The 24,447-nt window shown below is 39.6% G+C and overlaps 1 protein-coding gene and 1 long non-coding RNA gene across 3 annotated transcripts in view; one reads left to right on the plus strand and one right to left on the minus strand.

The window, feature by feature from the left end:
* The window catches only part of ARHGAP18 (Rho GTPase activating protein 18), a 188,806-nt gene extending 175,043 nt beyond the window's left edge, over window positions 1–13,763 (minus strand). Inside the window, exon 1 of one of the 2 annotated variants that reach the window (XM_067010739.1) lies at window positions 13,281–13,763. In XM_067010739.1, the coding sequence (XP_066866840.1) occupies window positions 13,281–13,324 (44 nt within the window). In that variant the 5' untranslated portion in view covers window positions 13,325–13,763. The remainder of the gene's footprint in view (window positions 1–13,280) is intronic. The other variant, XM_067010738.1, reaches the window with a different exon arrangement.
* On the plus strand, window positions 13,583–18,557 carry LOC136792368 (uncharacterized). Its single transcript, XR_010836041.1, has 3 exons — window positions 13,583–13,814; window positions 14,670–14,694; window positions 18,494–18,557. It is a non-coding gene; the product is annotated as an uncharacterized lncRNA (long non-coding RNA).
* The last annotated feature ends 5,890 nt before the right edge of the window (window positions 18,558–24,447 follow it).

Consider the following 24,447-nt stretch of genomic DNA (forward strand, 5'->3'; position numbering starts at 1 on the left):
TCCACTTCATGAATCCTGTTGGTAAATCTAGGGATTTTTTAAAAATTTAAAATACATCTACTCATGAATTTTCTGTTGCATTCTCTAATTATTTAGTGTTCTAAAAATTATAAATCATCCATATCATCTATAATTTTTAAAATTACAAATAAATCATCTACATATAAACAAAAGTTTGCTTTGGTATTATCTAATTCTCTATTCAAGAGCTATAAAAAATATCTCTTCTTATGTACATATCAATTCTGTTTGGTCATTTTAATGATGCTTAAATTTTCTACAAGTCTAGAGTAAAGAAAAAAATCATCCCACGGGGTCTAACTTCTCAATAAAAGTATACAATGCTTTAAATCTGTAACAAAAATATCCAATATTATAAAACTCGCTTGTTGATTAATTCTACATATTCTCTTAGCCTATAATATTTAAATGTTTAATGTTAAAAATGTCATCACTTTAACCATTTACTCATTGGCCAGTCTCAATTTCTGTATTTCAGTAAATATAAAACAAGAGAGAAATGGGCTTCCCTGGTGGCGCAGTGGTTGGGGGTCCGCCTGCCCATGCAGGGGACACGGGTTTGTGCCCCGGTCGGGGAAGATTCCACATGCCGCGGAGCGGCTGGGCCCGTGAGCCATGGCTGCTGAGCCTGCGCGTCTGGAGCCTGTGCTCCGCAACGGGAGAGGCCACTCAAAAAAAAAAAGAGAGAGAAATCTGCCAAAAATCAGACTAAATATTAGCAGACAAAAACATCACCTGCTTGGCTTTTTGTTTTTATTTTCCTCAAGTCAGCCAGACGTATTTATTAGAAAAAGGAAGACAGTAATAGTAGTTCACTTTTTCATTCTTAGCACTCAATTAACACACATCCAACAACTGGAAAGGTACTTGTTATCATGGTACTGACATGATAGCACTAAAGTCAGTCTAAGGCCCCATAAATCATCCTGTACAACCAAACTGTTCAATGGCCTGGCCATTGAAGGTGAATTCCATCTTAGCTCCTAAGATAAGGGAACTGAGCTCTTGATAAGTTAACACATTAGTGTAGCAACTACATGTGGCATAGAAGGGAGAGGAGGACACACCCACATCCCTGCCCACCCATCGTGAGGTCTGTAATCTTCCACCCACATCATTCACTTTCTCTTCACAGCACTCACGACGCTGACATGTTTAGTAACTGTCTCTCTTACCCCATCAGAATTCAGGTTCCATGACACCAAGAATTAACCCTTCTTCTCACTCCCGTATCCTAGTGCCTGGAAGAGTATCTGACACAAAATAGGTGCTGGGAAAATATATTTACTAAGTAATAAAAATAAATTATGCAGGCAGTTGAAAAATGACTTTCTCTTTCTGGATAATTTTTATCCCTAATCGCTTGCTGTTAGTAGTTGTCTTGTCCACCGCTCCACCCACTATAACCAATCTCCTCCTGCCTCAGCTAACAATTATCTCAATCTGAAAGCCCTTCATAGTCAAGGGCAGACAGGGACGGTTTGATGTTGAGCTGTTAAGGGTCTCCCCTGAGTTCTGAGGATGCTTGCTCTTAAAGGGCACCACTTTCCTCCTGGGCAGGAGACACTTCACCTTTTACCTCTCCTCTTGAAACTTCTTTCTTAGGAGTTTTTTCATAGACTAGATGCTCTCATTCAGCAACACGAGCTTTGTACATCTCCATCATGTCTGGAGTTACAAGGTTCTTTCCGTATTGAGAGACTTGTGTCTTGTAAGCAACTTCATCTTTCATTACGAGATGCATCTCATCTCTCCCATTCTAAATTTATTTATTTTTGGCTGCGTTGGGTCTTTGTTGCTGAGCGCGGGCTTTTCTCTAATTGTGGTGCGCGGACTTCTCATTGCGGTGGCTTCTCTTGTCGTGGAGCACGGGCTCTAGGCGCGCGGGCTCAGTAGTTGTGGCTTGCGTGCTCTAGAGCGCAGGCTCAGTAGTTGTGGTGCATGGGCTTAGTTGCTCCGCAGCATGTGGGATCTTCCCGGACCACGGCTTGAACCCGTGTCCCCTGCATTGGCAGGCGGATTCTTAACCGCTGCGCCACCAGGGAAGCCCATCTGCCCCATTCTGATCACGACATCCACAAGATGCATTCTTGCACTGAAGCCTTGCCTTCTAAATAAAAACCTGGGAAGCATTTAATACTGTGAGGGATGGACAAGCCTACAACCACAGCTCCCTTTAGACACCCTCTGCTCCACCCCTACAACCCCCTTCCCAAAGCTACAGTAGTTCTGGGCAGGCCCACGTCCAAAGTGCACATGAAGGCACTGGACTGACCATTACTTTGGCCTTTCCATACTGCATTCACCTGATTACCTCTACTTGGAAGTAGATCTCATCTTGCCAAACCTGAGAGAAGGCCAGCAGGCTGTGGCAGGCTGGTCCTTTATGCTACGGCGCGGTTTGTAATACCAACCTTCACCTCATGCTTTGGTGAGCGTTAACCTCACAGACTCTCATGCCCCTTCCAATGGGGGCATAAGCAATGGGACAAATGGTAGCCCTGCTGCTATCACACAGTATCATCCTGAGCTTGGGTGTGTTGTGCTAATTCTTAGCCTGGTTTATCCTCCACTGTCTCCTAAATTGTATTGATACTTGATGTCGCTTGAAACAGGCCTTTTTCTTGACAGCCTTGACAAACCAGAAACCCACATCCACGACTGGGCACAGACCTACAGGCCTTGCAGAGCCTTGGGAGAAGACCACAGTCCATGCCAGGTATGAGAGCACCTGAGGAGTTTTTTTTTTTGTTTTGTTTTGTTTTTGCGGTACGCGGGCCTCACTGTTGCGGCCTCTCCCTTGCGGAGCACAGGCTCCGGACGCGCAGGCTCAGCGGCCATGGCTCACGGGCCCAGCCGCTCCGCGGCATGTGGGATCTTCCCAGACCGGGGCACGAACCCGTGTCCCCTGCATCGGCAGGCGGATTCTCAACCACTGCGCCACCAGGGAAGCCCCTGAGGAGTTTTTTAAATGCACAGATTCCTGGCCTTTATTCTCAGGAAATTTTGATTCAGGAAGATGAAGAGTGAGTCCAGAGAATCTGTATTCTTTAAAAGTTTATTCACTACTGTCACTTCTGCCAGCCCCTCAAACATCCCCCTCACAACGTCTGAAGCAGATTCACTTTGGGAACCGACTTACCTAAACCACATTCCTATCAGCAATGCAAAAAGAAACAAGAACTACTTTGTTTTCCTCTCAGAACAAAGGGAGTACTCATTCATTCATTCATTCATTCATTTACTCATCTGTGCATCCAGCAGCACAATGCTGCAAATCTGCAGGGAAATAAAAGATGAATAAGTTACAGTTCCTGTTGCCAGGAATGACTACGTTAGTTATGGGATCCAGTGCAAAATAAAAGCATGGGGCCCCTTGCTCAGAAAATATGAAGCACTTCAAGACGGTGACAGCAGAGCATTAAACCAAGCACAGGGCCCATCTAAGCGTGGGCAAAGCGTGTTCATTTTGGGAGCCGACTGACCTAAACAACACTCCTATGAACAAGAACAAAAAGCAACAAGAAGTACTTTGTTTTGCTCTCAAAACAAGGAGAGCCCTCAGCTACGCCCATGACAGTGGCCCTGCTTATGTATAAAAGCAGGAATCTAGAACATTTCCACTTGAGAAATGAAGTTCAAAAAGGCAAAAAGTAATGAGGTAATAAAAAAAATATATCATTAAGAGTCTCTATTTCAATCAATTTTTCTAGTTGAATAACTAGCCCTTGCTCTTCCAATGACTGTGCTTAAATAAGAACAACACAGAATGATGAATTAACATTCTTTATTACTTTGGGGCTTTCCTGGATCCTATTGCCTTCTAGAGGCTGTAACAATGAGTCCTTACAAATAAAAGCCCGCTTTGTAGAGATGACTGAGGCATAAGCAAGTGACATCCATGGCTTCATGAAAAGGAAAGAATAAAAGTTCTTCATTTCTACGTAACTCACAATGGCTCCTAAGTATCCTAATCTTCTAATGAAATGGGAAAAAAAAAGTGTGAAAACTTTCACTTAAGACAGCTGACTTCAAACTTAAATTAATCCACATGCCCTTAATAAATGAGCTCTTCCACACCTCAGAACATGATTCTTGCTAAGCCATTTGTCACATTCATATTCTGACACTTCATGTTAGTAATCATCATGATTCCATAATATAGAATTATGTAATTTAGGAAGTTGACTGTACCCAGACAAAACTATAATTCAAAAAGATACACGCACCCCTATGTTCATAGCAGCACTGTTCACAATAGCCAAAACATGGAAACAACCTAAATGTCCATCAACAGAAAAAAGTTATTTATCCATTCATCTGTCGATGAATGGATAAAGAAGATGTGGGGTGTATACACACACACACACACACACACACACACACACACAATGGAATACTACTCAGCCATAAAAAAGAATGAAATAATGCCATTTGCAGCGTGGATGCAACTAGAGATTATCATACTAAGTAAAAAGTCAGAAAGAGAAAGACAAATACCATATGATATCACTTATATGTGGAATCTAAAACATGGCACAAATGAACCTACCTACAAAACAGAAACAAACTCATAGACACAGAGATCAGACTCGTGGTTGCCAAGGGGTGGGGGTAGGGAGAGGGATGGACTGGGGGTTTGGGGTTGTTAGACGCAAACTATTACATTTAGAATGGATAAACAACAAGGTCCTAATGTATAGCACTGGAAAATGTATTCAGTATCCTGTGATAAACCGTAATGGAAAAGAATACAAAAAAAGAATGTATATATGTGTATGACTGAGTCAATTTGCTGTACAGCAGAGATTGGTACAACATTGTGAATCAACTATACTTCAATTAAAAAAAAGAAGTTGATGGCTATTTTGTTGTATGTATTTGGGGATCTATAAATCCGAATCTTGGTATTTATTCCTATCCTTTTAAGGCCAAAGAATTTTTTTTTTTTTTAAGTGCAGACCAAAAGCATGACTGAAATGCTTGCACTTCCTAAACACAGGGCTTAAGAGTTCTTTGTGTGGCTCCTGATTGTCGAGGCTACTACATTAGCAGTCAAAGTGCCAAAGATGTGGTTCTTAGACATTTACTGTTTCATGGTTGTTTTGCCTTATTTGTATTCTGACATAACACTCAGCTTCAGAACATTACAAATAGCAATCAACAAAATTAAAATGAACACGGCTCTAGAGTATGCAGAAATGGCGGTAGAGGGGAATCGAAATCTCTAAACAAAAGCATGTACAGAGTAACAGGGCTTTATTTTGTTTATAAGATACCTACCTAGATGGTAAGTGATGTGCTCTCTCTGAAGACAGAGGAGGAAAAGCCAGGAAAGGAGACCTCTCTTGTGCTTTCTCTAGCCATTTTTAGAAGGCGCTTGAACATTCAAATTTGCTACAGTGAAACCATGGAAGGAATGGTAGAATGTGAGCTGTTCAGGACTCCCCACCCAAAACTGAAGTGTAGTTGATTTACAATGTTGTTAGTTTCAGGTGTACAGCAAAGTGATTCAGCTTTATATACAAAGTGTTTCATATATATATATATTCTTTTCAGATTCTTTTCCCTTATAGGTTATTAAAATATTGAGTATAGTTCTCTGTGCTATACAGTAGGTCCTTGCTGGTTATCCCCACTCACTTTTAAGAGAAGTGAAAAGGGAGATTATCAAGTATAGAATTACAATTAATTTTACACAGTGAAAAAAACAAAATTTACAAATACTTTCCAAATTTACTAAGAAAAAAAAGAATTTTGCTGAATTCAGTGTACATTTTGGACTACCGTTTTTCTGCAGTCCACTGACAAATGTAATACATATACAACATTCCAGTTTATGGTTTTACTTAAAACTAAGAATGTAACATCTATATTTAATTGCCGTTTTAAACTTACTGTCAAATAAGTTTATGTTATTATCAAAACACCTCATGTACACCTTAACCGGCAAAGCCCACATGACAGTTCTAAAAGAAAGACAATTAAGTAGTCTTCAGAATTATTCTTTTTGAAATACAGACCAGCTCTGGAAATTCTGACTTGGTAAGTCTGGGGTGAGGCCCAAGCATGTTTTATTTTTAAGATAAAAATCTCTAACCTCCCTAGGTGGTTCTGAGATGCAACTAAGGCTCAGAACCATATTGCTCTAAACTAATGGTTCTCCAAGTATGGTCCCCAGACCAGCAGCATTAGCAAAATCTGGGCACCTGTTTCATCGCAGTTTCTGGAACATCACCCAGACCTACTGAATTAGGAATTCACTGGGGGAGGGGAAACACTCTGCAGTTTAACAAGCCCTCCAGGTGATTTTGATTCACGCTAAAGTTTAAGGATAGCTGTTTAATCCAACAATTGCTTAGGTCAAAACCATCTGTCTTGTGATTACTAAAAGCTACCAGACCTATCACCAGACTTCTTTTTTTAAGTTTCTACCTTCAACACACAAGTCGAAATAAATCTCAGAAACATATTACTCCATATAAGGATCTAACAGCTGATACTTTGGAAAAGTTCCTACAAGCCATCACTTTTGCCACCCTGATCTCAGCCACCAGCTCCTTCCAGGGTGAGCACAGAGGTCAGAGAACTTTTGCTATAATAGGCCAGATGGTAAATGTTTTTTGCACAGCAGGTCAAACGGTCTCTGTCTCAACCACTCCTCTGCCATTCACAGTACACAAATGAATGGGTGTGGTTGGGTTCCATTAAAACTTTATTTACAAAAACGGGTATCAGGCCACATTTGGCCCAAGAGCTATACTTTGCTGACTGCTGGGTTTAAGAAGTGATGGCAGACTAGGTGAGAAAAAGCAGAATGAAATGCACTCTCTCCCAAGAGCACAAAACTCATCCAGTCTGAAAGCTGCTTCCAGGTGAAGGACATACTATGAGGAAAAGGAGAGAAAGAGGAAAGTTTGGGCCTATCACTTATTCACACAGTAACCATTAATTAGGTGCACAGTATGTGCCTGGACCCAAACATCAAAGCCCTCGCCCTCAAGTCCGACAAAAGAAAAAAATAAAAATAATTAGAAAGAAACAATGCACTGTGGTACAGCCAGACAATGGAATATTATTCATCACTAAAAAGAATGAGCTTAGGTCCTGCAAAGACAATGGGAAACAAATGCATATTACTAAATGAAAGAAGCCAATCTGAAAAGACTACATACTATATGATTCCAACTATATGACATTCTGGAAGAGGCAAAATTCTAGAGACAGTAAAAGCATCAGTGGTTGCCAAGGGTTGGTGGGAGGGAAGAAAGGGATGAATAAGCAGAGCACAGAGTACTTTTCGGGCTGCGAAAATACTCTGGATGATATCATAATAAGATGTGTGTCATTATACATTGTCCAAACCCATAGAAAGTAGAACACCAAGAGTGAACCCTATTGCAAAGTATGGACTCTGGGTGATTATGATGTATCAATGTAGGTTCATCGATTGTAACAAATGTACCACTCTGAAGGGGGGATGCTGATAATGGGAGAGGCTGTGTATGTGCCAGGGCAGGAAGTACATGGGAAATAAATGGCTGTATCATCATCTCAATTTTACTATGAACCTAAAAGTACTCTAAAAGAAAGTCTATTAAAACAAACAAACACAAACAGTCTTCCCTATGCAGGTAATGAGAAAAGAGATCTGACAGAACTAATGGTTGAGCAATCTTAGAATGTAAAAATAATGCCAGCGAGACATCTGATACTATATTGTTGTTCCAATCATGATGGCTCTATTCCAATAAGTCACACTCTCTGGCCCTTTAATTCACTGACCTCTACAGACGGTTTCAGGATTAAGTAGACTAATTGCCTACAGGTCTGAAGAAAGAAGCCTGGTCTAAAGAAGGACCAAACTCTGTAATAACAATAGTAATAATGACCCCAAACAGAATCCTGCTTTGACCCTGTCGAGTCTCTCACTTTGGAGGTGTCTTGCCATTAGACTGTACATTCATGGAGAGCATGTCCATATCTTTTTTCATTCCTGTATCTTCAAGAACTAATGTAGTATCTGGCAAGTGGAAGGCACACAATATATATTATGTACTAACACGAAATGAATAAACTACCATTAATTGAGTGGCCACTGAAAAACAAGAAACAGCTTTAACATTAATCAGATTGTTTCACAGGAGAAGCTAAGATGTTTCAGGAGAAGCTAAGAAACAGATAAATTAGGTCTGCATCTTCAGGAATGAATAGGATACACCACTTGGAGAGGAAGGAGAAAGATACTGCAGTAGAGGACACAGCAGGCGCACAGGTATAAGGCTCAAGATTAACACATTAAAGAAACAAAGAAAAGATCAACATAGCTAGACCATGGGGTAAAACAATGAGAAAGGGAAGGAGACAAACTTAGAAAATGAAGGCAAACTGAGATGTACCTTGTATGTCTGAGAAATTCACAGATGATCCGGATATGTAACACTGTATCATACAATCTGCAAACCATCATGGTCAAACACCTACATTTTTTAAAAGCCCCAATACATCACTCTGGCTGCAGCACAGAGGACCAAAGAGGGGAGTCTTACAGGAGAATGCTTAACAGACCCAGGGAAAGATGGAAGGAATTGATTGAACCACAACAGAGACCAGTAAAATGGATGGGAGGAAAAGATTTGAGAGGCTTTTCTGAACTTGCATAGACATTATTTCCCATCAGATGGAGAAGAAAGAGCTAAAGGAGATTCTCCCCTTTCTCATTTGGGAGACTTTAGACCAGATAAAGTCAGGAATTACAGCAGGAGAAGCAAGCTTGGAATGCAAAGATAAACGTTAGTCTGTTGTGTCTATGTCGAATTTCAGGTGTTTGGGATAAGATAAAGAAGTATAGTTCTCAAATGTTTATTTAATAGAGTAACCTATATGATAGCACTCTGAAAGTTTGAAAATACAATGCAAACAAAAAGTACTAATAGTTTTGATAACTGAGACATGACACACCTATAAAATGTATTCTGAAACCAGAGTAAGAGGTGCAATGAGCACATTCTCAGGGATTCATTGGAGACCACTGCAAGATCTCTCCCTTTCATGTTTCTGGTGTCCACAGCCTGGAGGAAGCCCAGTTCTTCCCTTACTGATAAGTACCTCTGTAAAGTTGAAGGCCTAAGGGCAAAACTTAGAAAAAATAAACGTTTGGTCCTCCCAGCCCCAGGATTTCTCTAGGTCCTCTCCAGGCCAGGGCAAGCTTATCAGTTTTAGCCTTTCACTGGGCTACCCTTAGTGAAAGACTCCAAAAATGACACAAGAGAGATCTAGTACCCAAGTCTTTGTAAAAGCAGGTATAGTGAACAATACAACGCACATATTAGGTCGGAGGGTCAAATGCAGCCTTGCTAACCTCAAGGAATGTGGTGGTACACATGTGGGATATGGGAGGGGACAGTTTATTCAGAGAGCATAGACCACAGGTCATAAAACCCCCAGTCCCTGATGTGCAGGAAAATATGTAATGAATTAATAAGGTGACCCTGTGGCACATGAACTTGTTTTTCCATCCAGACTTAAAGCAGACATTTTCTGGTTGATTAAAGCCAAAAAGAGATATTTTTGCCAGCATATCCAGAATAAACTAGTTTTCTAAAAATAATATATTGGCTTCAAAAAGTTTGTAGGATACCAAAAATATTATCTGTAAATTTAAGCGATAAGATTATGGAATATTTTATTTTTTCTGGGGACAGGTCCCTGTATTTTCTAAATTTCCTACTGGATAAATACCAAAAATATTAAAGTGATTAAGTCTGGGTGGTGGGATTATGATTTACTATCTTTGGGGACATGAGTATCACATGAGTATCCTGAGTATCACTCATCATATAGGTGATCAATAAACCTTTCCTAAGGGAGGAGGGAAAAAGTTATCAGCTGGAAAGCTTTTATCTGAACATTGCCTTCAAGTTTATTTTATAATGTGCTTGAGGAAGTGATTAAGATTGTGCATTTTCCTTCTCAGCATGCCATGGCATCACCACCGCCAGTTTGTGTGATATACGGTAGTAGAAGCAGAAAATAGGGATTTAGTTACATCTCTTCTTTTGAATGCCTTTATTGGGTGACTTCTTAGAACTGAAGGTTTCTACGAGATTCATCAGGTTAACTCTGCAACTTTTTAAAAATTTACAACTTTTACAACTTTTTAAAAATTGATAAAAGCAAGACATTCAAACACCATAATATAAGCAGCTTAAAGATGTAGGAGAAAGGAGTGGAAAATAGACTGATTTGTTCCAAGATATTCAGAGGCCAACTAGGCTTGCACCTTTGAAAAGATATCAGCAGAGACTCCCCCCTTCCCTCCTCCCTGCCCATCCTCCCCCCACAATGCTGAGCAATTCCGCAGAAAATATGTCACAGAGAAACAATATTACCCTCAAACCTTAGGAGGTACCTATGTTCCCAAATTGGATTTCTAGAAGTGACAATCTGAAAGTTGCTGGCTGGGCTGAAAACTAACTATGCCCTTGAAGATGACACAGAATCCCTGGAATTTTGGACACGAATATATCAACTCCAGAAGTTTGATATTTCTGCCTTCTTGCCCAGACTCCAGTTAATGTTTGAGTATTTCTAGTTCTCTATAGGTACAATTTTCCTCTCCTTAAGATGCTAAAACCAAAGCTAAGAGTCATCCTAATTAATGGAATTCATTTATTAAATCAAAAGTAACCAGTGACCAGGACTAACACCTTTTATGCTATACAAGATAGTTGATTAGCTCTTTTTAAACTGCTACAAAAAATCTGATGGGGGAGAGATGGAAAAGTTCTATATTATTATTAAAATAAGACATTTCTGATCATGTAGTCCCTCTAGTGAAAAGTATGTGGGGTATATACGGATCTAGGCTTTGAGAATGAACTACAGCTGAGCCATGTTCTAATCCTAAACACTAGTTGGGTCTACCTCAAAAACAGTGGTAGAAATAGAGGCAGACACATGTTCTTCCTTAATAAAGGAAAAGACAAGGAAACATATGTATTAGGACTGAAGGTCTAGAACTATTCAACTGTTAAAAGGGAAAATGAAATTTATTATATTTCAAGCATTTGCTTCACAGACCAACTCACTCTAAAGCAGTTTGTAAAACTCACATTTATTTTTCTATCTCATATGAAGAGACAGCAGCGGTGGATAGTGGGGCTGGGACAGGATAGTGACAGACACAGAGGATGCCATGGCCCCAGCACCATCCTCACTTTACACTGGAAGAGACTTTTACTCCTTGTGTGTCATAATTGGATGCAAGAGGAGAGAAGCTGAGAAAGGAACAGAACTGTCTCCTTATTCCTCAAAATCCAAATGTTGGAATGGCTTTTCTCCTGTTTTCCTCTTCTTCAAACTGTTCGATCATTAAGGCATAATTCTAGGCAGCTGCTGATTGGGGTTCTTAGCATTAGAACAAACTTAATGTCTAACTAGAACAGGAATAATCACTGCTGATAATGGGGGAAGGGGGGGACTTCCCAGAAGCCATCCATTGAAATAGACCAAGAACAGCGGTAGGCCTTAGGAGAGTTTTTCTCAGTAAAATCCTGGGTCCCTGGGAGCTTCTAAAAATGGTGCTTCTTATGTTAATTCCACCGAGGGACCCCTGGGTTGATGATCTGCAAACTCAGCGAGCATGAGCAGCTAAAGGTCAGAAAGCAGACTATTAGCATGAGAGTTCCCAGGTAGATTACGTCTTGTCACAGGTCAGCTGAGAGCTCAGAACTTGGGGTGCTAGGAATGCATACAGTCAGGATATTCACATCAAAATGGGAGAAAGGAATGGATTTCTCCCAGCTCCCAGGCTAATAATGAGACTTTAAAGAACCTGGTTCCATTCGTAGAACAAAGTCAGTTGACTGAACACAGCTGGGTTCCTGTCCCTCCAGAATAAACTAGAAATAGAAAGTTTTAGCTCTGCCCAAGCCTGAATCCTCACCCTTTCTTCCTAGAGGCTGCTTACTTGTTCACAGTTAAATGGGCCCACAAGGGAATGCATCACAAATGCTAAGCTATGTTAAAAAGACTTTTTAAGCAATAATCTGTCCAGAGATTCCAACTATTTTTCAGTTAAGCATTTACCACTCAATATCAAGTATTTCCTTGTCTTTTCTTCCTCTTTATCACTGCAAGATTTGTAATTTGGGGGTTTTAGTTTTGATAAGAAAAAGTCCTTTGATGTCTTAGAAAAATAGCATATACTGTTTTAAATGAATTGTTATTAATAAGTTTATCTTTAGATTAAGCAGGAAATAAAGAAATCTGACACCAGATTATAAAGAAAACATTCTTCTGCCCCATTTGATTATAATTGCTAAATGTTAGGCAATACTTGTAGACCTACTTTTAACTTATTAATTTGGGATTGTCTTGGAAAAGTGACCCTTTCTCTCAAAACCTCCAGCTAAATTAACATAAATTGAAACTAGCTATTATTACATGGCATTTCGGATAGTTTTTCTTTGGTAGCACTGAGTTAAATACATTTATTTGAATGTTTTGGGTTTACATTTGAAAACCTCCTCTATTTTTTCTATGAAGAGCCACCTGAAGCTCCACAGTTTACAGCAAAAACGTTAATTTGCAACCACAAAGCTACACTTTGAAAATGTTTCTTTACTTTTGAACTGACGATTCTGTAGAGACGCTCTCCTGCTCAACAAAGAATAGGAGGGGTGCTAATTTTTTGTTTTTCTTTAAATTTGTGGGCTCCTATTTATTTCTCAAGCGTAAACCCCAAACACCTGTTTTGTTTTTACAAATAACCAGGGAACTGTGCATAGTATGAATATTTCCTCTAGTCAGCTTAAGTTCAATGCTGATCAAAGTTGATGTTCAATTTTAATATCATTAATTATTCTCTCTTGGCTGTAACTGAAATCATAATCATCCCGAAAAGACTACCAATTAAAATATCCGTTTGCCTATATGGAAAGTACCCTTCCCTAGAATATCCCAGGCATCTTTAAAAGGAAAAAAAAAGTACCCTTAACCTCATCTTGCAAATAGAGGCTTAAATTTTACCAACAGGTCAGGGACAGGGTAAGAAAGAACACTAATGCTTATTTTCAACTTCAACCCGAAAGGATTTTTAAAATCACACAAAAACTCTTTCTTCCCAGACTTCGTTAAAAACTAACTTGTAACGTGAGAACAAGGCTAGTAGTTAAAAGACCTTTCCCAGCTGTGGGTTTCAGAGCTAATACTAAATGCAGTGGAAAGAGAAAAGCACTCAAAGCTGCTCTCCTTACCTGAGATGAAAGCAGTGCACCAGCTTCGTTACTATTATAACCATCTTTCCCAGGTCAAGAGCACGGAACGCCTGGATGTCAAGAAGTGTTTAGAATGAAGCGATGATGTTGAGCCGCGGCGAGAATCTTCCCAGGGCGCTGGTGCCCTGACACACCTCCTCTCTCTGGCTCCGAAGAGAAGCAGCTCTCACTCTCCCTTTACGGTGAACCACAGCCTGTCATTTCTGCTCAACCATCCAGCAGCTGCTAGAAGCATCCGGCTGAAGCGCGAGCACGAGACCAGCGCTGCTGAGCCGGCAGAGCGGCTGCAGCGGGCACTCCCAGGGAGCCCGCGGCTGCGCAGCCGCAGCTGAGGCTCGGACAGCCGCACGTTACTGGGCAGAGAAGGTCAGCTTTTCAGGAGCAAGGATCAGCTGCCGCAAGAGCCTCCACGCTTGCCCAGCCCACCACGAGCCAAACGCGGCCGTGAGCGCAGAGCGGTCCCAGCTACTGAGCATGCTCGGCTGCCGAGGCTCCGACTAGGCCTTGCACGTGGTAACTTCTTTTCCTGATCTGAGAAAGGGAGAACCGACAGGTGGGCCGAGGGTGAGATTTAGCGGAGGTAATTTCTAGAACAGGGAGATGACCTCCCCCCCACCTTCCCCCTTCCAAAAAAAAAAAAAAAAGAAAAGAAAAAAGAAAAGAAAAGAAAAACACATCGCACTTAGCAAATAGTTTTGATTGATAGGTTGATGGAGATGTTTGGATGCTATCAGTAATGTTTAGTCTTTAACTCTCTCCCTGCACAATTTAGTTGACTCTGGGGTCAAGTATGTGGTCTAGGTAGTAAAAGGGTTTCAATCTCAGCAAATCGCTGTAGCTCAAAAATTAGGTATGGATTTGCCAATATTTGAAAGTCTAGCAAAGTGCTATGAATTAATTGATATCTACACAAGTGAAATTTGCCTAGAGATAATTACTTTAAGAAAAACAAGTCTTTTATAAAACTGTGGAATTTTCAAAATTTAAATGTTAACCTATATTATAATAACATTTAGAAATTTAAATCTTTCAGATGGCAAGCTCAGTGAAAGCACGAACGTTGCTTATTCGTGAACTGTAAAGTCAAATCCTTTTTCCTGGGCTTGGTGAATGGCAAGTGCTCATAAATGCTCGTGTGACAGTGAATTGTGGGTTTGTTAGTTAATCTGGAAATGGCATTTACAGGAAGGCTGCAGTTCTTGAATTTTGATATGAACCTTAATTCTAACTTGACCTCAGTTTTGCATTTGGGGCCCAATGACGCTCATTTTTTTGTCGTAAGTGTCCAGTGCATAAGCAAATTGGCTTTTAAATAGGATTTAAATTTTTGTGTGCTGTGTGTGTCCATCCACTTTTCCTCTCTTGCAGCCCTCCTAAGATGCTGTTTGCCAAGGTGAGCCAAATCCAGAGCATGTTCTCTCTGCTACTGTTGAAATCAGGGACATTGACTCTCCATGGTTTGCAGATAACACAGTTATTTCGTTTTGAAAAACTTCTAGCAAGTCAATTCTCCCAAGTCTGTGGAGGATGAATCCAAGAGGATTTCATGGCTGAAATGGAGCTATAGCCTGAAAGCTGGGCCTGTGAGAGTCCGGACAAGAAACATGGGTGAGCTAGGAGTCAGGCGTTTCTTGAATCCTTACCAGGTGCCACCTTGGCCCGTTGATCCAATCCCTTAGGTCAGGAAATTTCTTTCTCTCCCCACCACCCCATATCTGTCTCTCTCCCCCTTTCCCTTCCTCTCCCTCTCCCTCTCTTCCTCCATTCTCTGACTACCCTCCACACTCCCTTGAAGACTCAGGTGCTGCTGGAATCCAGAGCCCTTCCTGGCTCCCCTCCCCCATGCCTCTCCAGAGCATACTTTTATCGTTACACTTTCTGGATTGTCTTTAACTAAATCAGGTCCCACCTACCACCAGCTGTGAATTCCTTAAGCATACAGACAACACTGGCTATACAATTGTATACATCTGCACGATTACTGGTTTTCACTTGTTTTCAGTTTAGATTAAGGCACAGGTGGGAGTCCTAATTGGGGTGACCAATTAGAAAATTGGTGGAGTTAATTTAGGGACATTTCATAACTGGAAAGGAAGATGCAGACCTTTTTGTACAAACCTGATAAGTATAAATAAGTACAAATAAGTACAAATAATCAGGGTGGAGCAAACAGATGGTCTTTAATCCCTGCATCTCTGACCGGAATAGAAATAGAAACAGAAAAGGAAGCACATCTGCCCTTGCCATGGGCCCTCTGGACCCACTCATTTTATTTCATAGCAGAGATTTCCTTATACCATTGCCCTCCTTCACCTCCTACAAATTTTTGCTATTCATTAATTGCAGTAAAGCTGGTTCTCAAAGGTTACCCAGGATGTCCAAATCATCAAAGCCAAGAATTTCTGTTTTGATGACAAAATCATAGCTATCATTTCTTTGGCACCTTATTCTCTGCCAGGCACAGCTAAATTCTTTACAAACACTGCATTTCATTGCCACAAGAAGCATCTTTTAATAGCACTTATCACAATTTTATACTTTGTATTTACAGTGTATGTTTGCTGACGTCAAAAGAAAACAGGCACAAACAATAATTGGTCATGAATATGAATAGAATATTATCATGTCTGATGATGAAACCAAGGCTTTGAGAGCTCAAGATAATAGAGCTAATAGGTGGAGCTAGGTTTGAAGTCTGACCATCAAGTGTCAAAGTGCATCAGTGCTTCACCAGTGGAGACTGCAGCCACTCCTCTGGAGCCATCACGCCCTGTTAAGATAGCAGAGCCCAAAAGGAGGCAGAAAGACTCAACCTTGAGAAGATCAGCCTGTTAAAGAAGCCAACGTTGTACAAAGTGAAGAGCAGAGATGGAAAACATGGGTCTTTGGTGAATATCATTGAATTGACGCATTTACCCAGATGCCTACCTTACCTCACTTTTTGGAATGTGAGCTAATGAAATCTGATTAAAGTCACTTTAAATTGGGTTTTCCTGGGACTTTCCTGGTGACACAGTGGTTAAGAATCCACCTGCCAATGCAGGGACACGGGTTCAATTCCTGGTCCGGGAAGATCCCACATGCCACGAAGCAGCTAAGCCTATGTGCCACAACTGCTGAGCCTGCGCTCTAGAGCCCATACTCCGCAACAAGAGAAGCCACCACAATGAGAAGCCCGAGCACTGCAATGAAGAGTAGTCCCCGCTCGCCACAGCTAGAGAAAGCCCGTGTGCAGCAACAAAGACCCAATGCAGCAAATAAATAAATAGGGTTTTCTTTGCAGTCAAAAGCTTCCTGAGATAAGCTTTCTTCACTTTCTTAATCAAAATGTTAAAATGATTAAGAATTAACTCAATTTCTTTTTTTAAAATAAATTTATTTATTTATTATTTTATTTTTGGCTGCATTGGGTCTTCATTGCCGCACGCGGGCTTTCTCTAGTTGCGGCGAGCGGGGACTACTCTTCGTTGTGGTGTGTGGGCTTCTCACTGCGGTGGCTTCTCGTTGCGGAGCACGGGCTCTAGGCATGCAGGCTTCAGTAGTTGTGGCACCTGGGCTCAGTAGTTGTGGCTCACGGGCTCTAGAGTGCAGGCTCAGTAGTTGTGGTGCACAGGCTTAGCTGCTCCTGGCATATGGGATCTTCCCAGACCAGGGACTGAACCTGTCTCCTGCATTGGCAGGCCGATTCTTAACCACTGTGCCACCAGGGAAGTCCATGAATTAACTCAATTTCTTAGCATAGCACTTGAGAACTTTCTCCTGACCCATTTGTGTTTGTACCTTTGCCTCCCATTATACTCTGTCATGCATTTTACATTCTGGCTGAGCTGGACTCCTTGCTCTAACTATATCCTTTGCTATCCCACAGTCCACTCTGCCTTCATCCTGCATTTTCTCCTAAGATCTATTTGTCGTATACGTGAGTCTCTTCCTTACTGATGATAAACTCCTTAAAGGCAGGAATTGGATTCATCTTTGTGTCCCATATTATGTTTCACATTGTAGGATCCAAGTGGAGATTTGCTGTGTTACTGAGCTGAATTCTGGAATGTGTGACCTCAAACGTTTGCATTAGTAACTCCTTACAAAAGTAATAGGGATAATGCCCTCCTCAATTCAATGAGAACTTGCTTCTGGAAGATGTAAAGTACTATTCCATGATTCCCATTTTTAAAATAATTTTTAAAAAATAAAAAGAATTAATTCCGTCTCACTCCTGTGGGCCTGTGTGTTTCCACACAGAAGTTCTATTCTGAAACTTCAGTGTCCAGTGTCAGGCAGTAAAGTTGAGCATTGACTGTTTAATACTCCATTCTCCACAGACTTAATCCCCAAGGCCAGTGGATTATCGTGCTTTTGAGTTTAATTTATAATGTACTTCAGTTCTTGACAGGGAAAATAATTTTCTCTTGCATGATACACTATTTTCTCAGCATTCATTTTCAGGTGATATGTGTTGACCTAAAACAAACAGACTGCCAGATATTTCTCCAGCAAAGATGAGCTTTATTCATTAACAGCAAGAATTGCTATGTATCATTGTTAGTGTCAATCAGTGTATTTATGGGTAAGATATAATAATAGTGTTTTTAAGTCAGAGCCCAGCAAGGAGATGGAAACCCCAGAGCAATTTGAAAAGAGATGGCTTAAAATAAAGAATTATTAACTATTTTCAGAGAAAACTACCAAAAGGGAATAAAGAGAACTCTAAAGAATACCCCAAGGCTGAAGAAGTATCCAAGGAAGGAGGCTCTCCCCAGGGCTGGGAGTTAGCCCTCTTTGAAGTGCTTGCTGCCCACTGGATGGTGGAGAAGTTTACAGCGCTTGTCCACAGTCAGCAAGCTGAGGCTTGCAGGCATGGGCTGTGGGGGGCTGTGACTCTCAAGGCGGAAGGCTTTTGCAGTGATGCTAGAGGGCTGAGGCTAGTCGGTAGCACATTGCCTGCTGGGGTGCTGATGAGATTTGCTGGGAGGCTGCCTGTGGAAGCCACTGTTGTACTGGCTGGGAAGCTGGCTAGATACTGGCTGGACTTGCCAAAAAATTGCCAGGGAGTCACATGCAAGAGGTATTGTTGAAAGAATCTAAAAAAGAGTAGATATATGTATTTGTATAACAGATTCACTTTGCTGTACACCTGAAACTAACAACATTGTATATCAATTCTACCCCAATACAATTTTTTTTTTTTAAAGAGCTTTTGTTGAACTCTCTGGGCACACACAGAACCCAGCTGAATCCAGCCGTGAGGATGTGCCACTGAACTTACTGATGTGAAGCTGGAGTGACTGTAGAACTCTCCAGATGCTGCTGCCTGGAGATGGGAAGATGCGTAAACTCAGCTAAGATGACTCCAGAACTTACCTGCAAACAGCCTTCGGGGGTACTGCTGCACTTACTGCTGGAAATCCTATTGGGGCACTTTTGGAACTCACTGAAAAGACTTCTACAGGGGTGTGGCTGAAACTCACTGAAGGTGAGCTCCACTGAACATCCTGGACGTTAGCCCAGCATTGCAGGAGCACGAATGCTGGAATGCACACAGGAACCAGGAAGAGGCATCCCTACCTCCTGCAGTGTCCCTCCAGCGCCCTCTACTGACGAAGCTTAACATCATGCTATCTGGAAAGAAAGATTTCAGTATCACAAGCAGGCAAAGAACGATGGATTTGGAGCTGAGAGGCAATAAATTAATAACTGATAGGCACAGTGCTTTTGTCAAAATAACTACTTTATATTAAAATTATCTCTTTACTCATTCGTCTCTTCCACTAGCAGATGATGTGTAAGTGTTTCAAAGGTAAGCATAATCTTTATATTTTATGTGTAGCGTAGTGTTTGGCTCATAGTATGTATTTAACAAACATGTATCAAAATGGGGTACTGCAGGTACATAAATATTGCATCCTGCACTGAAAGAACTCACTTGGTCTGCAAGCCCTAGGTGTGCTCAAATTTAGTTGGCATGAAGGGAGTTATTTCTGTTATTTTCATCATTTGCACAAAGGAATATTGCAACAGTGGCAACTGACACGTTGTACATCTGTAGAGTCACTATTTCCTAAAAATGAACTTTTTGTAGTCCCTTGGAATTTTGCTTGGGGTTGACTGACTAGAAATCCTCCATGAATCACTAGGGCAAAAAATCCTCCCTTCTTTTGAGAGGAAGAATATTCTACTCAGAAATACATTGAGAAAAAAAAGCAATTATTCTAGTAAGCTGAATAATGCCCATTTCACATAGATTTTAGTAAAATGAAAAAACAAAACAAAATAAAAATGACTCAGATATATAACAGGAGGTGTGTGCTTCCCTGTGCGTCCACAAGATCCATTTCTGTGACATTCTGACAAAGACTGAATTTCATCTCTTGGTGAAGGTATTATCTGCACTGAATGAGTTTGGGAGTTGAATAAAGAGATGAATTTATTTAGTCGATATCAAGTATCAAATCAACGCTTCATGAAGAAGAAAAATCAAAGTATAAAGTATAGGCTTAGCTACTACAACAATAAGACCCCAAAATACAGTGGCTCAAAAAAGATATAAATTGATTTCTTTCTCATGTTACATCTGTGAGGTAGGCTCTGCTTCATAAAGTCTTCCGGGGACTCAGGTTTCTGCTTTCTTGTTGCTTGGGCATTCCTTAGAGTGTCATCTTGTCCCCATGGTAGAAGACAGCTCACTGGCAAAATTTAGCCCAAACTCTGCTGTAGCATTGGCTTAGGGATAAGGGGAAGAAACGGCAGCTTTGGTCATGAGTTTGTCTGAAGTTGTGAATCATCTGTCCAAGTGACTGTTTTAATCAAATCCAATGGCAAAGCAAGGACATCTTTATCTTCCTGGAGTGGTCATCTTTTTCAATTTCAACAGAGACACTCTATGCTAGTTTTGCTTTGAGCAGCACCTCTCAGTTCCAGCCCACATAAAAAAAGGAAGAAAGCAGAGCGTAAGTAATTCCCTTTGCAGGAAATGATGTTGAGGTTGCACTTCCACTCAATCCCATTGGCTAGAACATAGTCACATGGGCACAACTTACTGCAAGTTAAAATGGGAAATGTGCCTCTAATTGATAGGGGTTTTTATTATTAAAAAAGAGGAAGAAGAGATACTGAGGGAAAGTTAGCAGGCTCTACTACACAAAGATTCTCTAATCTGAGATATTTAATACTAAGCAAAAATTTTAATTATTTTTTATTTAGGAATATGCTGAATATTCTATAATAATAATGATTAATATTGGCTATAAAATAGTGTTAATTATTCTGAATATGTTAAGTGGTTAGACAGGATCAAGGTCAGCCTTCACAGGTTCTATTACCTTGTTTTATTAAATTAATATATAGGCTGCTAAAAAGATGAAAACCATTCACCTTTAAAAAACAAATTGGTAGCTAATATGCCAAGAAATAAACACACACATGAAAAAAATGGGGAAAAAAAAGAAAGAAACAAAAGAAATTTCTGGAGAAATATAGCTGAGTAGGAACAGAGGTACAAAACTTAATTTGAAACACAAAATTATTAAACAATAGCAAAAAGTATACCAACAGCCTTGGAGGAAGGACAGTAACATCATTAATGTTTGAAAGATGTCATCTGGGGTAAATCAAAGATATGAAGAGCAGGAACAGAGATGCAAGTTGAAATTATTTAGAAATCACACTGTGATACACTCATTTTGAAGGGGTAAAGTAATGACAGAAATAACCACAATTGAAAAGAAAGCATAAGATATTATACGACAATATTTTCCATAACTATGCAAATGAATTTGAAAACCTGAGTGAAACAGATGATTTTACAGAAATTTAAAAATAGTTTACTCCAGAAGAGATATAAAACCTAAACAGATGAACAGCCACATAAGAAACCCCAGAAGTAATCAAAGAAATCCCAAATAAAAAGTGGTTTTTCGGATGATTTTTTTTCAAATTTTCAGAATACAGAGAATTTCAATGTAATTTAAATTGTTTCAGAACATAGAGATAGAAGGAAGGCCTCTGTATCAGTCAGGGTTCTCCAGAGAAACGGAACCAATAGGATGTGTATATTAGCTCATACTGCCATAACAAAATACCATAGACTGGATGGCTTAACAAACAGGAGGCTAGAAGGCAGAGATCAGGGTGCCAGCATGGTCAGGTTTTGGTGAGGGCTCTCATCCTAGCTTGCAGATGGCCACCTTCTCACTGTGTTCTCACATGGTAGAGCAAGTTCTCTGGTGTCTCTTGTTATAAGGGCACTAATCTCGTCATGAGGGCCCCACCCTAATTACTTTCCAAAGGCCCATCTTTAAATACCATCATATTGAGAGTTGGTGCTTAGACATATGAATTTTGGGGGTGCATTTTCAATCCATAGCAATTTGTGTGTGTGTATTGAGAGATAAAATATTAATGTAAAAATCCTAAAGAAAATATTAACATGTAGAATTTAACAGTATTAATGCTATAAAATATTATAACCAGGTGGAGTTCATTGGATGAATACAAAAATAGGTCAATATTAGGAAATATGTTTAATTCCAATAATAGGTCAAAGGACAAAAATATAAAACAAACGTGATTGTCTTGGTAGAAGCCTAGTAGAGCCATCTTTTCTGGCCAAAGGAACTGAGAGATGGGGACCTTAGGAGCCTGAGAATATGGGAGAAATCCCTGAAATGAAAGAGCTGGGGAAAGGGACTCCCTAATTATATGTGTGATCTGAAACAAACCAAGCTTACACCTGATCTGTGCATGTACAGAACAGGAAAAAGGAGCAACGGCAAAGAGTTTGAGAACTTAACTATAATATACAACAGTACACAATTCCAAGATTGGCCCATGAGAGGTGCATGTGCAGTTCAGACACAACACAGCATAGCAAAGCTTTGAAAATTGAACTGACAATGCAACCACAGTCAACTGATTGCAAGATAGAACTTTCCGTTTGAATGTGGCCTGATTGCTAACATCAGTCAACATTCTCCACAGGATTTTAACAGGACCCAAATTCTCACAACATAATATTCAAAATGCCCATGGTACATTTGAATTTATAAAAAAATACCAGAAAAATATGACCAATACTTAACGGAAAAGATAATCAACAGATGCCAACCCCGAGTCAACCAGATGTTGGAATTATCAAAACTACTACTCAGGAATAAAAAAGACTGGAAGAATGATGTATGCAACAATGTGGATGAATCTCAATTGTATATGTTACATACGCAATAGGGTACATTCTCTGTGATTCCATTTATATGGAAGTCTGGAAGAGGCAAAACTACAGGGATGGTGAACAGATCTATGGTTGCCAGTGGTTAGGAGTATGGGAAAGAACGGACTACAAAGGAGGGTCATGATGGAATTTTTTGAGAAATGAAACTCTTCTGTTCTGTCTTGATGGTTGTTTGGCTGCGTGACTCTGTGTGTTTGTCAAAACTCATAATATACAGCAAATAGAGTGAATTTGTTGTGTAAATTAAAAATAAATATTAAAAATACTTTTAAAACTTATTCTTTCCTCCTTCTGAAGAATGATTTAACTACAACAATCTACCTCATATCTTACATGCTAATATTGCCCAGTACAATCATATCACCTTAATTTTATAGCTACGAAATGGTCATCATATTTCTTATTCTTTTTTATATTCAATCTCCACTTTTTAAGATTTACCAATATGTTAAAAAGTTTTTTTCCTTCTTTCCTCTCATTTCTTTCTGCAATTACTGTTCTCCCTGCAGTACTTTCCTTAATAGTTCATTCAGCAGTATTTGTTAACTAAATTTCCTCTTGATTATCCTAATAGACCATATTTAAATGATAGTTTATCTGGGTATAAAATCTAGATTCTCAGTTATTTTTTCTGAACATTTTGACTACATTATTCCATTGTCTTCTTGCTGTTATCGATGCTATTTATAAGTCTGGGTTTTTTTGTGCCCCATTGCTTAATATCTTCTTTTTATTTCTGAGATTCAGTAGTTTAAGTATGCAGTTTTGTTATCCTCCTGATTACTTGCTTTTACTTTGAATCTTAGATTCCTACCTTTATTAAATTCTAAAGAGTTCCATGTTCATATCATTTACAAAATTTGCCTCTCTTCTATTCTCACTAATGTCTTCCCATGGTGTACCAGTTACACATATGTTGAACCTCCTCATTCTATCCTTCATGTCTGTTCATTTCTCTTTCACATTATTTTTTATCATGTTGCTCTCAGGATAGTTTTCTTATTAAAATCTACCAATTCACTAACACTCTATGTTCATATAATCTTATGTTTAATATATTCAATAACTATTAAATTCTAGTGACTATATATTTCTTTTCTACAAATTTATTTTTTCTTTTTAAAATCTGCTTGACAATTTTCATAGTAACATATCTTTCTCATGTTCTTGTTTGTTTAGTTTATACTACTTTAATCATTTAACATGTTTATTTTATTCTTGTGTCTGATAATCCTGTTCTTGGGGGTGGGGTCTGGTCATATCTTTTTCTCTGCTGATCTTTTTCATGGTAGACTTTTTCCATGTGTGTCTTATAACTTTAGAATGTGAGCTTATCTTCCCAGGATTTATGTATGGCAATCATATGGGACTTGATTTCAGGTATCCTAGGATTATAACAAGTCTAGGAGCATATTTATGTTAATTTATTGGTACGTAGTTCCCAGACTACAGAGGTGATGTCAATTTAAACCTCAAAATTGTGTGATCAGGTCAATGATTATAAATTTACAAGGAATTATTAACTATTTTCAACTAGAGCCTTGGCCAAGACCAAAAATTTTCATTGTCACCTACCTATGTTAGGGAGAGATAACTTTTAGTCTACCCTTTCCCATATGTGTATATAATTTCTAACTTCTTATCTTTTTGTAGGCTCAATTCCCTACATGCCATGTCAGCATGGATTTATGCTCAGTTAATTTCCAAGCCTCTGGTTCATCAGGATTCACATACCCCTCTAAGAAAGCTGAAGTATCAACTTACATTCTTTTTGTATTGTTTCCTTCCTTTCCTTTTTGTCCTCTGGAGACTTCCCTCACTTTCTTGTGGGTATAGCTGTGTATGTTAAAATGATGTTTGCTATCTTTTATTTATCATTTCTATAATTTTGTATCAAAAAGATTTTGTTACTGCCCTATT

Source organism: Kogia breviceps, chromosome 13 (genome assembly GCF_026419965.1).
Source record: "Kogia breviceps isolate mKogBre1 chromosome 13, mKogBre1 haplotype 1, whole genome shotgun sequence".
Taxonomy (NCBI): domain Eukaryota; kingdom Metazoa; phylum Chordata; class Mammalia; order Artiodactyla; family Physeteridae; genus Kogia; species Kogia breviceps.